Source organism: Cyprinus carpio, chromosome B2, assembly GCF_018340385.1.
Source record: "Cyprinus carpio isolate SPL01 chromosome B2, ASM1834038v1, whole genome shotgun sequence".
In the NCBI taxonomy this organism is placed as follows: domain Eukaryota; kingdom Metazoa; phylum Chordata; class Actinopteri; order Cypriniformes; family Cyprinidae; genus Cyprinus; species Cyprinus carpio.
This window is the reverse complement of record NC_056598.1, coordinates 19,673,374-19,687,175: the sequence shown is the minus strand read 5'-3', so window position 1 is coordinate 19,687,175 and position 13,802 is coordinate 19,673,374. Positions and strand designations below refer to the sequence as shown.

At 39.8% G+C, this 13,802-nt stretch overlaps 1 protein-coding gene across 1 annotated transcript in view; it reads left to right on the top strand.

Annotated features, from left to right (window-relative positions):
* LOC109107409 (pappalysin-2-like) overlaps window positions 1-13,802 on the top strand; it is a 66,525-nt gene that overhangs the window by 36,724 nt on the left and 15,999 nt on the right. Inside the window, 7 exon segments of the mRNA XM_042718542.1 lie at window positions 5,296-5,489; window positions 5,633-5,746; window positions 6,824-6,959; window positions 7,045-7,219; window positions 8,039-8,201; window positions 9,168-9,345; window positions 11,514-11,727. Coding sequence (XP_042574476.1) covers window positions 5,296-5,489; window positions 5,633-5,746; window positions 6,824-6,959; window positions 7,045-7,219; window positions 8,039-8,201; window positions 9,168-9,345; window positions 11,514-11,727 — 1,174 coding nt within the window.

Below are 13,802 nucleotides of genomic sequence, written 5' to 3'. Positions count from 1 at the left end.
GGGCTCGGAACAAGTAGTTCCACTCACCATTGTCAAAGCATTACCTTACTGGGTGAGACTGGATAACACTTGGAAAACATACCCGTTCCACTTGGAACAGGGACGCTGCAGAACCCCCATCGTTCCCGAAGAAGTTTTCGGAAGAAAATACACATATAGCACCTGTTTAGGTGTATATGGAGAAATTTGAGGTGATTGAACATTCTTGGGAAGGCAGAAGTCTGCTGGGGAAACAAAGGCTCTAAGGCTATACTGTGGACTGTACACATACGAATACCGCTTAGGTCTCAATATGGAACCCAGCCTTCCACGGTTCTCACGGATTCATCGTAAAGCCCCGGCGCCGGATGTTCTGCCGCATTCGGCTGCCGAGGGTGATGGAGGATCTCAATAGGGTCTACAGTACGGACACTCTGGAGCAGTTTTAGCAAGCAAACACTAACCGGGGCCTTTCGGTGGCTCTACCCATCTGAGGTGAAAACACAGGAGGATACCGGCTCTACATGAAGGCTATAGAATCTAGCGAACGTGTTAGGGGTCGCCCAGCCCGCAGCTCTACAAATATCTCTCCGCGAGGCGCCACGAGCCAGCGCCCAGGAGGATGCAACACTTCTAGTTGAGTGAGCTCGCAACCTGAATGGACAGGGCACACCCTGTGTCTGATAAGCCAGGGCGATGGCATCCACAATCCAGTGGGCCATCCTCTTCCTAGAGATGGCATTCCCCTTCTGCCGGCCTCTTAACAGACAAAGAGCTGGTCTGAGGTCCTGAAGCTTTGTGTCCGGTCTGCGTAAAATCTTAATGCTCGGATGGGACAGAGCAAAGCCAGGGCTGGGTCTGCCTCCTCCAGGGGCAGTGCTTGCAGGTTCATCACTTGGTCTTTGAAGGGTGTAGTGCGAACCTTGGGCATGTAGCCGGGCTGGGGCCTCAGGATAAAACTGGGAGTCAGCTGGCCCAAACTCTAGGCATGAATCGTCAACCCAAAATGCATGCAGGTCCCCCTCCCTCTTGATGGAGGTCAGTGCAAGCAGGAGCAGAGTTTTCAATGAAAGAAACTTTAGCTCAACTGAATGCAAAGGCTCGAATGGGCCCTGCTGTAGTGATTTTAGCACTAGAGACAAGTCCCAAGAGGGTATAGAGGGGGGCCGGGATTTAAACTCCTGGCCCCTCTAAGGAACCTGATGATGAGGTCATGCTTACCCAAAGACTTCCCATTCACGGGGTCAAGGTACACAGCAATAGCAGCAACCTGGACTTTGAGGGTGGAGGGAGACAGCCTATGCTCCAGCCCTTGCTGCAGAAAGGAAAACATGACCACGATCGGGCATCTCCGGGTGTCTTCTCAGCGAGAAGAACACCACTCGATGAACAGGTTCCACTTCAGGGTGTAAGCGTGTCTCGTAAATGGTGCTCTTGCTGAAGTAATGGTGTTCGCTACCTCCTGGGGTAGGTTACCTAGAACCTCTGTGTCCCGTCCAGGGACCAGACATGGAGTTTCCAAAGGTCTGGACGCGGGTGCCAAACTGTGCCCTGTCTCTGAGTCAGAAGATCCTTCCTCAGAGGAATCGGCCAAGGAGTGGCTGTCACAAGGAGCACTACTTCGGGGAACCAGGTCTGTGTTGGCCAATACGGTGCCACTAGCAAGACTTGCTCCTCGTCCTCCTGGACTTTGCACAGTGTCTGTGCGAGAAGGCTCACTGGGGGAAACACATATTTGCGTAGGCCCCATGGCCAGCTGTGTGTCAGTGCATCCATGCCGAGTGTTCCCTCGGTCAGGGAGTAGAACAACTGGCAGTGTGAGGTCTCTTGAGAAGCAAACAGGTCTACCTGAGCAGCTCTGAAGAGTCTCCAAATGAGCTGGACCGTCTGGGGATGGAGACGCCATTCTCCTGGGAGCATTGCTCGAGACAGCTCATCGGCAGTACAGTTGAGCAGGCCCGGAATGTGAACAGCACAAAGTGACCTCAGAACCTTTAGACTCCAAGGTGTCGGGCGAGTTGTGACATGCGACGGGAGCGCAGACCACCTTGTTGGTTGATGTATGCAACAGTTGCTATGTTGTCCGTTCGGACCAGCACGTGCTTGCCTTGTAAGCACCCTTTGAGACAGTTCAAGGCAAGACGCACTGCTAACAACTCTAGGCAGTTGATGTGCCAATGCAGCTGTGGGCCCGTCCAAACCCCTGATACTGCATGCCTGTTGTACGTGGCCCCCCAGCCAGTGGTGGAGGCATCCGAGTAAACCACAGCATGCCTGGAGATCTGTTCTAGGGGGACCCCTTCCCAGAAGAATGCAAGATCTAACCACGGGGTGAAGGTTTGGCAATAGGCTGGTGTAACTTGGACCCGGTGAGTGCCGCGCTTCCACGCCCACCTCGGGACTCAGCCATAAAGCCAGTGCTGGAACGGTCTCATATGTAACAGCCCGAGCGGTGTGTAAGTGCCGCTGCAGCTGTCATATGCCCCAGGAGCCTCTGAAAAAGTTTCAGTGGGACCGCTGTCCTGCCCTTGAACGTATTCAAGCAGGGTAGCACCGAAGTGCACATTCCAATCTCGGGGATGGACACACCCAAAGATGCGTTTCTGTGTCAACATCTTGAACATCTTGAAACTCGCAGACCCAAGATTGGCCGTAACCCACCGCCTTTCTTGGGTACAATGAAGTAAGGGCTGTAAAACCCAACCTCATATCAGCTGGAGGGACCGGCTCTATTGCATCCTTCGCCAATAGGAATGCGATCTCTGCCTGCTGAACAGGGGCATTGGCCACTTTCCCTGTAGTGAAGCAGATACTGCTGAACTTGGGGGGACGATGGGCGAACTGAATCGCATAGCCGAGGCTGATGGTCCACAGAAGCCAGCGAGATGGGCTGGGTAGCGCTGACCAGGCACCTAGAAACTGTACAAGCGGGACCAGGGAACCACAGCAGTACCCGCAGTGGTGCAGCGAGGTGGAACACAGGGACCCAACTCGGGCGGCTTGTGAATGGGCCAGAGAGGGGTGTGAGTGTGGGGTGTGTGAGTAGGGCCTTTGTTGGCACTCTAGAACCTAGAGATGGCATTCCCCTTCTGCCGGCGCACTTGTGGAGCTCTTTTGGATAAATTTGCTCATTAGGAAAAGCTCTTTTAGTGCTGAGGCACACAGGGGAGATGGCTGCTTGCAACACGACAGGGTGTAGTGCAGCCTGAAGGGCACAACACACTCGTCTCTGGAACGACCACTGTTGAAGCACCCTCTCGCTAACACACGAAGCTTCTGAGAGCGTGCTGAACTCGTAGTTCACGACTAGACACAGTTTGAGCAGAACGATACTGTCGCTCAGCTCCGAAGCCAAAAGCTGGTATGCCCTGCACCTGCTGCCTTATTATACTCCTGCTATGATCAGCGGCAACTGGATGCAATAATTACATGCCTATGTGCATTGGCTCATTTAGTCTACACTCAAAGTAGATTGGTCTATCGAAGCAATATCCCAATTCGTCAGTCACCGACATGACGTCGAGAGTGACTGACTGAAAGGAAACTACAATATAAACTAGAAAAAGTATTTAAAGTCTGAGGAAGGCCAGTTGACTAAATCTTTGTTAATAAAACTATTTTTGTGATGATGCAATTTTAAATATTATGCACGTATTGTATAGTTTTTTTTCTATTTAAAAATATATTAAAATAGAAAACATTTTATATTAAATTCATGTTATTGAATTATTATTACATTCTATTACATTAATATAATAACATATATTATTAAATTATAATAATATTTCACAGTATTAATGTTTTTACTGTATTTTTGTAAATACATTCTTGGTGAGCATGAGAGACCCCTTTCAAAAACATTGAAATCTTATAGACCCCAATCTTTTGATCTCAGTGTGTAAATAATTATTTTCTGGAGTAACTTACACTTACACTTATTTTAGTCCTAATTCTGCTAGAATGCAATATATATATATTAGTAAAAAAAAATTCTACTTACTCTGAAAGTCCAGGATACTGACAGTCAAAATAATTGTTCTCTTGTGTTGCTGAGTTGTGGATCACCAGATCTTACTGTTGTTTTTATTTCTAGGCTGACCAGAAAAAAAATAAATAATAAAAAGTCCTCATTATAAATTATGAGTAATTTCCTTGACAGCAAAGTCTGTGATATCTGACAATTCGGTCTGAATATTTGTGCAATACATAGGCATTCAAAAATTCAATCCAGATTGCAAAGTATCCAGTCCAAACTGTGGATTATAGGTCATTTACTGTAACACAGCCGGTGGTATTTTATATAATCAACTTCATCTTATTCAATATTGTCAAAGTTTTATGTCATCACACTATTGGAAATGGTCCAAAGTGTTGCACATACAATATTTCGTAAGCTGCAATGGATCTTCTTAACAATTGTAACAATCTAACTGTACACCATCGTTACATAATGCACCTGAGTGAGAGCAAATGCAGTACAGGAAGACTCACAGGAAAAGTTAGGAGAAAAAAAGGCAAATACCAATTTAGTCAATGTTGTTTTCATGACTGAAAGCGCTACATTTTCTGTGAGCGTGAAGCATGAGAAGCCTCTAATTCAAACATGACCGTAGACGAAGCCGCGACTGACTCACATGCCTCAAACTTCCCAATGTTTTCATAGTAGCTTGTAACCGCATTTTTGTGGATTTAGGGCATTCGGAATGGCTTTTTTTGTGATATTTACTCTAATGCCACATTAGGAGCTCTCATATATTATCTCCACGAGCGTATTTGGGGAGCAAAGATCAACACAGCTTAGGAGTAAAGCCCTTGGCATTTGCATGTGGGTTAGGTCAGCTGTTCTGCAGCAGAGACGGCCAATCAAATGCTTGTGTTTTTCATTTGTTGTTAGAACCCTTTTGTGCCCCTCGCCTTTGATAAGCTGTTCCCGCCGATGAGTCATCTTCCTCTTACCTTTCAGCATTCTCAGACAAGAGCTCATGCAAGACTCTGATGTCATTCACACATGTCGCTCTCTAACAAATTCGCTTTAATGGCATGCTAATTCCCCTTTTAGCCCCACGTGCACTTCTGTCATAACTCATTCATACGCCATGACATCATCCACATATTTGTATGATCGTTTATTTAATCGTCCCGGTGGAATCACGTTCCTTTTTAATTTCAATTCACATAAAAGTGAATTGACTTGCTCTGATGCCGAGTCTCATTGACTTGCTATGAAAACACAATTAGATCTTGGCAGTGGAGTCATTATTTGTTACTTATGATGAGTTTGTGCTCACTCTCTCTTGCTTTTTCTGTCTCTCTCAGGTCGGCCGAGCCTGTGCTATGTTTTTGAAGGGGACGGAGTGTGTGAGGAGTTCGAAAGACGTTCCAGCGTCCAGGACTGTGGCTTTTTCACTCCCCAGGGGTACGCTGACCAGTGGGCGTCCACCGCCTCGGGCTCACATCAGGATGAGAGCTGCCCTGCCTCAAAGGTCACTGGGGAGCCTGTGCTCACTCAGGTACACAAACTGTTTAGAATTCATTAGCCATTATAAACCACTTATCTGCCTCACTCATCGTCTTAAATGAACCACTCAAATGTTTAAAAAAATGTTTTGAGCTGAATTTAACATTTTTGATTTTCTTTTTCTAATCTCATTAGATGTGCAAGTCGCAGTATTTTGACATTAATGAAGTAATGGCTCATGACGCCTGGAGCCCCTGTACTGCCCATTTGAATGGTTACTATACTCAGGATCAGCCTGTCTGGCTAAAGGTACACACACACTTGCTCAGTGAACAAACATTAAGCATTAAGACTTTGAATTTGATAGATTATTCAATCTATATTGAGTCATTTGATGTAAGTATTAGCTTCCCCTCTGCTGACAGCCTTGTCAATAATTAATGTTTTTTCAAATATGCTTGAGTAAATTTTAAATGTTTTGTAAAATGGACGGGTGGGGATTAACAGAATTAAATTTAAGCAGTTTTATGTACACTGCTGTTTATGCTTGGAGTCAGTAGAGTTTATTTATTTATTTTAGAAATGAATACTTTCATTAAGCAAGGATGCATTAAATGAATGAAAAGTTGCAGTGCTGGGTTTTATAATTTTTCTAAAGATAATGATGCTGTTCTTTTGAAATTGCTATTCATCAAAGAATCCAAAGAAATTGTTTCCACTTAAATATTAAGCAGCACCACTTTTTTCAACATTGCTAATAAAAATAACTGTTTCTTGAGCACCAAATCAGCATATAAGTATGATTTCTGAATGCTAATAAAAATTACAGTTTAAATTGTAATGTGTAGTATTTTTTTATCAAATAAATGCAGGTTTAATGAGCGTAAGAGACATCTTTTAAAAAAATATAAAACAATAAATAAATAAAAAATATGGTCCGACTTTATTTAAGGTCCAATTCCCACTATTAACAAACTATTAACTACAAAATTTGCCTTAATAAACTCCTAATTTGCTGCTTATTAATAGTTAGTAAGGTAGTTGTTGAGTTTAGGTATTGGGTAGGATTAGGCATATAGAATATGTTCACACAGAATGTGTGCTTTATAAGTACTAACAAACAGCCAAAATGTTAATATTAGACATGCTAATAGGCAACTAGTTAATAGTGAAAACTGGTCCCTATACCTATAAAGTATTACCAAAAATCTTACCATTACCAATTAAAAATATATATGTATGTATGTATATTCAGATTTTTTCCCCCTGTATTTATTGCACTTATATTTCTATGTGCTATCCATGGCCATTCACACAGTTCATAAATTATGTTAGCTAAGGAGCCATATATTAATTACTAATAATACTGATACTTTGTTTTTGCAGGTAGGATTTGAGCGACCGGGTATAGCAGCCTCTGTTATTATCTACCTTGCTTATGATGGTAGTTGGCAATATGAAAATTGCAAGAAAACAGTGACCATTGAACTGTGTGACACCACCGGAAAAAAACACAATCTTGGTAATGTATAATATCCTTAATTTGTTTGTGAAAGATTGTAAATTTAGTATTTTTATGTGACTTCGTTGTGTGTGCCTGTCTACAGGTTCGTATGAGCTGTCGTGTCAGTATAACCCCCTAGTGGTGAATGTGACTCATAACCTGAGTGTGCCCTTCTACCAGACCTCAGCAGTGCAGCTCAACTTCTCCTCCTCTCAAGTGGCGGTGTTGGCAGTTGCATTGCGTACATCTTGTCACTTCAGCGCCTTTGCCCTGACCGGGTGCGCTGAGGGTGGGGTCTCCCACAACTTACAAGCACACACACACACACACACACACACACACAGTCCTGACTCCAATACTCCATTATTCCACATTTTAATCAAAAAAAAAAATTTAATCAAGTAGTCAACATTTGAAGTGGATCAAAAAAGTTAATCAAAGTTGCCCAAAGACAAGAAAACATTTTGGTTGTAGGTTTTAGGACAACTTTGATGAAAGGTTTTGATCCACTTCAAATGTTGACTAGTGAATATATAAACACTACAAGTTAGGGATCTGTAAAAAAAATTAGCGTTTTTGAAAGGAGTCTCTTATGCTCAACAAAGCTGCATTTGATCAAAAATACAGTAAAATATTATTAAAAATTTTATGTAATTTATTCCTGTGATAGTGAATTCTCAGCAGCCATTACTCCAGTCTTCAGTGTCACATGATTCTTGAGAGATCACCGTAATATTCTGATTTTGTGCTCAAGAAACTTCCCTGATTGTTATCAGTGCTTAATATTTTTGTCAAAACCATTAGTTTTTTCTCCCCAAGATTTTTTTATAAATAGAAAGTTCAAAAGAACAGCAATTACTTGAAAAATAAATCTCTGTAATATTATGAATGTCTTTACTCTCACTTTTAATCAATTTAAAGTGTTCTAGCTGAACAAACTTTTGAATGGTAGTGTATATAAAAGACAAATGCATCATACACTTACACAGATACACAGATACAGATACAAATACAAACAGTTCCATGTTTGATGGTGGATATGATGTTTGTCAATGTCTATAAATAATAATTAAATAATATGTGTTTTTCTCACTCAGATGTGTGCGTAGGCTGTGCAGTACTGAGTCATGCAGTCCTCTAAACATTGAACATGCTTCAGTCCGCTGTACTCCAGTCTCAGACTCCAAACACTGCTCTGTTTCTTGTCATCGTGGCTATATTCTCACCATCCTCCATGGCCAGGGCCTTCCTTCTCATCAAGTGTGTACAAGTATTGTTAACATCCAGTTTCTTTCTCTCTGCAATAACCCCTTTAAGGAAGAAAAAACACATATCATTGATATGTAGTTTCTGCTAAGCTGCAATGAGATTAAATGAGAACATATTACTTTTTCTGAAGAATTTTTATTTATTTTTTTTTTTTTTTTTTCTGAGAAGAGATCTCAACAATGACTGTGTTCATATTCTGCTAATAATTTAATTAGTCATTTTCCAATTAGTGCTTCAGGTAAACATGTTTACATGATCCAAAATTTTGATTAATACAGCCATATGCCAGCCGTCTTATTAAGATTTCTAGGAATATTGGCTTAATCGGGTCATGTAAACACCTTATTCAGAAAGTCCTCCATAACTGGAGGCCCATTTATACAGTATGTGTGCATGTCCAAACAAAGATAATTTAGGGTGATATTAGATATACACAGTGTTTATTCAGTAGTTAGAATTTTTCGCAACTGTTTTGGAGCAAGAAGCATTTTGCAAACATAAAAAAGGGTCTACTTTTGTAAGTCTTGTGACGTACATTTTCCAAATCATCACATTCCTGTTTGTTATTGTGAAAGAGCTGATTAAATTATTGTGGAGAATTACTAAAATGCAGTGTAAGGGCAAGAGCATCTACAGTAATTCTAGAAGACAGGAGCAGGAACCCACATGTCTTAGTTTATTCAGATTTTGCAAAATACCAGAATATTCCAGTAACTGTGGAGAACATAAACGCTTAAAATCATGTTCACATGTTCGATGTCTCAAATTGTGTTCACATTTACCAAAATACAAAAGTCTGTGAATTCCAACATTTCTCATCAAATTATCTAAGAAAAGATATTCACATTGACTTATTTGTGTCAAGTGAAATATTGTCATGATGTCTAATGAGCCTAATGAAACTATGACATTATAAGTGGCAGTCTTTCAGTTTGCTTTGTCCTCTCCTCTCCTCAGACGGAACTAGAGCTGATTTGTGTGCATGGAGCGTGGGACCGTGTAGTGAGCTGTCAGCCAGTGGACTGCGGCCCACCTCCTCAGTCTCACGTCTACTTTGCCTCCTTCTCGTGTCCCTGGGGCACCACATTCGGCAAGCAGTGCACCTTTTCCTGTAACGCCCCGGCGATCCTGCAAGGTGAGGACGGAAACTGGGCTACGGTGTGAGACCTGAGGGTTTCTGGATTCCTTACATTCAGTGGATGTGTCTGTTTCTGTGAGACTTTGGGCTTCCTTTCTAAAATAATAAGACTTTAAGTCAATAACTGTATATTTGTGGGTGATATGAACCCCTCTTGTGTGCTTGCCCATGTACACTGGAAAAAATCCAACAAATAATTGTGCTTTTTGGCATTCCTGAGGTCATTTGACTCAGAACTGCTAGTTTCGCCAGCACTAACAAACATATAAATATTACTGCAAACAAATAATATGTATTATCATAAAATAATTGAATGATTGTACTGTAATTTTATATTATATTATAAAATATGAAATACTTTATTGATTTGTTTGCCATGGTTTGTGGTGAGGGTTTTCTGCTTTTTGAGGCAAATATTGATTTGAAGCTGGACATGACACAGATAATGAGAAACCACAATGATAGTCAAAATGCAGTTGTTTAGAGAACTCCAATCAATCATGTTTATTTTTATTTTTTTTTAAGCTAAATATTTGGATATTTGTATGTATGTGTGCTTACATACAGTATATAGTCATTTGTGTGTCAGTGTTGTTCTTGCACTCATTCAGGAACTGTGCGTCGGTCTGGCTGTGGTCCCAGCTCTCTTTCCTGGCTGTGTAAATAGAAAAGTAGGCCCGAGCTGCAGGAGAACAGCACACAGGTGGAGATAGGAAACAAGCAAGTAGGCGAAAACAAGAGTGCGTTTCATCCCATACTAGTGAAGCCCCCAGAGATCCCCTCATTTAGGACAGCGTAGAGCAGCCTGGCACTTGGCCCTCTTGCCTCTGGATAACTATGGCAAGGTGGCTCAGGGGTCGATGGGCCACTCCTCACACTCTCACATATTTGTTTTAAATGCAAGCTTTTGATGGATCGGTCCAAATTTTTTTCTTTTGGCAGGGAGCAGTGCAGTCTGTGGTCAGTGGCTTCACTGGAAGGTCCAGGACATTGCATCACTGAGTAGCTATGCTTATTGGTCTTGATGGCAAGGTTCTTGTACTGTAGTGCTTTAAAGTGATGGGCTGTAGTGCTCCTTTGGGAGTTTTTAAAATGTATTCATGACTTGACATTAATACACACACACACACACACACACACCAAAAAATAAAAAATAAAAAAAACTTTGATTTATGTACTTAGTGAGAGACTTTTGTTTTTTTTTTTGAAGTGGCACAAGCTGGAACTTTTCATGCATGTTGGAAAAATGCAGTTTGCAGCCATTTTTGGTATAGCTAAATTTAAGCACAGCTACAAAGTAGGCAGACACCTTAAAGCTTAAAGGAATCATTATATTTTATTGTCCAATAAAATTGCTTTAGAACTTGAACAAAATCTCATTAGATATGTTACTATAATAGTACAATGAGATAGTCCTATGTCACATGGCGCCACTGCACCATGTGCTTTATTTTATAAAGTGAGATTTTATGAAAACCACTGTAATACTATTCTTATTAGTTAATAGAAACAGAAAACATTTTAAATATATGACTTTTCATATTACTGTAAAACATTTGTCTATGCAAAGGTATTATTCCCAAACTTAATGAAAGTCTGTATTGTGAAACTCATTTTTTTGTCATATTTATTAATTTATTATAAATAATGATGCTTTTCATTCTCAAAATTACTTGAATACAGCACTTCTTATTTGATTTTTTTAACCTCTGTATTAAAATTAATTTGTAATTAATATTAAAAATGTAATTTAATGTAATTAATGTAATATTGTAATGCAATTAATTTAATATAAAAATATAAATAAATAAATAAATATATATATATATATATATATATATTTCTTTCTTTCTTTTTTATGTCTAAAAATATTTGAACAAAACTACTTTACTGCTTATTGTTTGAATTCATGCTGAAAGTCATAGGTGCAATCAACATGGTAGCTGGTTAAAAAAAAAAAAAAAAAAAAACCTCCTTATCTTGAGAAAAAATATATTTAAAGACTTTTTTCCTGAAAATAATGATTAAGGTGTGTACACTCAGAAATTGTAGAACTGACAGCCCTCTTGCCTTTTTCTGAAGAGCCCTCAACCCTTAACTACATATACTGACAGCATTTTTGTTCCATTTGGATGCAGTTTTTTTTATCAGGATCTGTTTTTCAGGTGAAAGTGACACATTGGTTTGTCTTGAGGATGGACTATGGTCATATCCAGAGGCTTACTGCAAGATTGAGTGTCCGGATCCACCTCCTGTACCCAATGCCACACTGCTAGTTCCTCAGTGTCATGGAGGCAGGCATGACGTGGGCACTGTGTGCCGCTACAAATGCAACCCAGGATATTACGTCACTGGCACGCTCAACAAAAAGCCAAGAAAGTGAGTTGCAGTCTGTATGGTTTGAACTGATTTCTAGGCATAGGTTACTGTGTTGACAAATTTTGATGGTAAAATATAGGTTTCCAGCATCTAGGTTGCTCACATGGTTCTAATAAGATCAAAATCTTAGTCCATGTGTTTCCAAATATCTTTCAGCAATGGAGTCAACAGTGTACTTTGATGAATGGTTTGATGGCGTGTTGTTTTGGTATTCCATCCAATCAAGCTATAGCATATTTTGGCACATCTGAGGGGACTAGCTTTTGCACCTGCCTCCTCTTTATGAGTTATTAAAATGGCTGGTAAAATACCTCAGTGTCTTTTAACTGCTTTTAATTGGGCATTAATACCAGAAGCGATAGCCAGCGTGTCTCATAAAGCCATTTAAATGATCCTGTTTATTAAGACCATTGGAATGTTTGTTCTAAAAGGCATTTCATTATGAAGGTTCAGCAAATGGTTTATGACGGTCTAAAGAGAGGTGTTATGCTATTATCAAGGTAGTTTTAGCCTGTGCTTCCGTATGATCTTTCTAAAGGAACACTACACCCCAATTTATTTCCTCAGGATTTATTGGCTATTTGGTCATACCAGATGGTTTGTAACAGCTTAGATGTGAATAAATCCCCTGTGGCTGGAGGAGAATGTCATTCAAGAAACGTAGTAATTGCTGCATTCATGTTGTGCGAAAATTCAGACCAGAAGCAGACTGAGAACCTACAATTGCATTTCAGCATGTGTTTAATGTAACAATTCTATTAACTGTCTCAAAAATCTAGTGAGCAACCTATTGATACAGCTTTTTTATGCATTTCTCGAATTGTAAACACAAAAGTATGATACCTTCTAAGGCCATTATTGTTTAATAATGTTTTATTCCATAATTAAAAGCATTAAAATTACATAGTTCAATTTATTTAAAAAGGCATTGTTAGCTTAGCAACATGCTAGCATCACAAGTAGTTAGGATAGGATGCTCTTTAAAGAGACAGACAGCCATGTACACTGTGCATGTGAAGTTACTAAGATTTTTTTATTTATTGATTTTTAATTAATGTTTTAATTTAGCAAGGATGCAATAAGTCCATAAAAAAAGACAAATACATTTTATGGAAGCTTAAAAGGTAATTTTGTGATTCTTTTTTTCTTTCAATTCTGAGTTTACATCTTGAAATAAAAAAAAAAAAAAATACACCTAACTATCTGGGACAATACAAGAATAAAAAAAAAGAAAAATACACTATCCATCTAAAAGCCCTCACATGACAGATGGAGGCGCCGGTGCGGTCAATTTCTCTTAAAATACTAATTTTTGGTCATACAGATACATCTTTTGAATATGTAAAGACTCTACATTTATTTGCATGCACTTAAAATAACAACAAAACATTGCACTTTTGAAAAATAATGAAAACAAACAGGATGCGCTTTCTGCTCTCTTGGTCTCTGTGAACTTGAGCGCGAAACTCTTTATATATTTTTCTTACAGATATGAAAAAAATATCTATAGAGAGTGAAATGTCTTCTTTCAAATGAACTAATTCAAATGGAAAAAAAATATTCTCAAATTAGGTAATCCGTATGAAACATGCATACATGCGCATCACTACTGTGGAGATGACAAGTCAGTGTCGCTGATTTCATCTCTTAAACCGAAAACAAAGAAAGCACTAGTTTATCAATAAATGATTAATGTTAATGCAGCCTCCTTACTGTTTTTTTTCCTGACACATACATAATCATACTTGCTGGTGTGGTGTGGCAAGCTCTTGTGTCACACAAGAAACATTTCATGATGGGTAAAAGCAAAGAGCTCTCTCAAGACCTTCAAAACCTCATTGTTGCAAAACATACTGATGGCATTGGTTACAGAAGCATTTCTATACTTCTGAATGTTCCAGTGAGCACCATAATCCTGATGTGGAAAGAACATTATTTCTCCTTTAACTCATCACAACCAGGTGCTCCTCACAAGATTTCTGACAGAGGAGTGAAAAGAATTATCAGAAGAGTTGTCTAAGCCACTTATGGAGATCTTCAGAAAGATCTGCAATTAGCAGGTACAATTGTTTCAA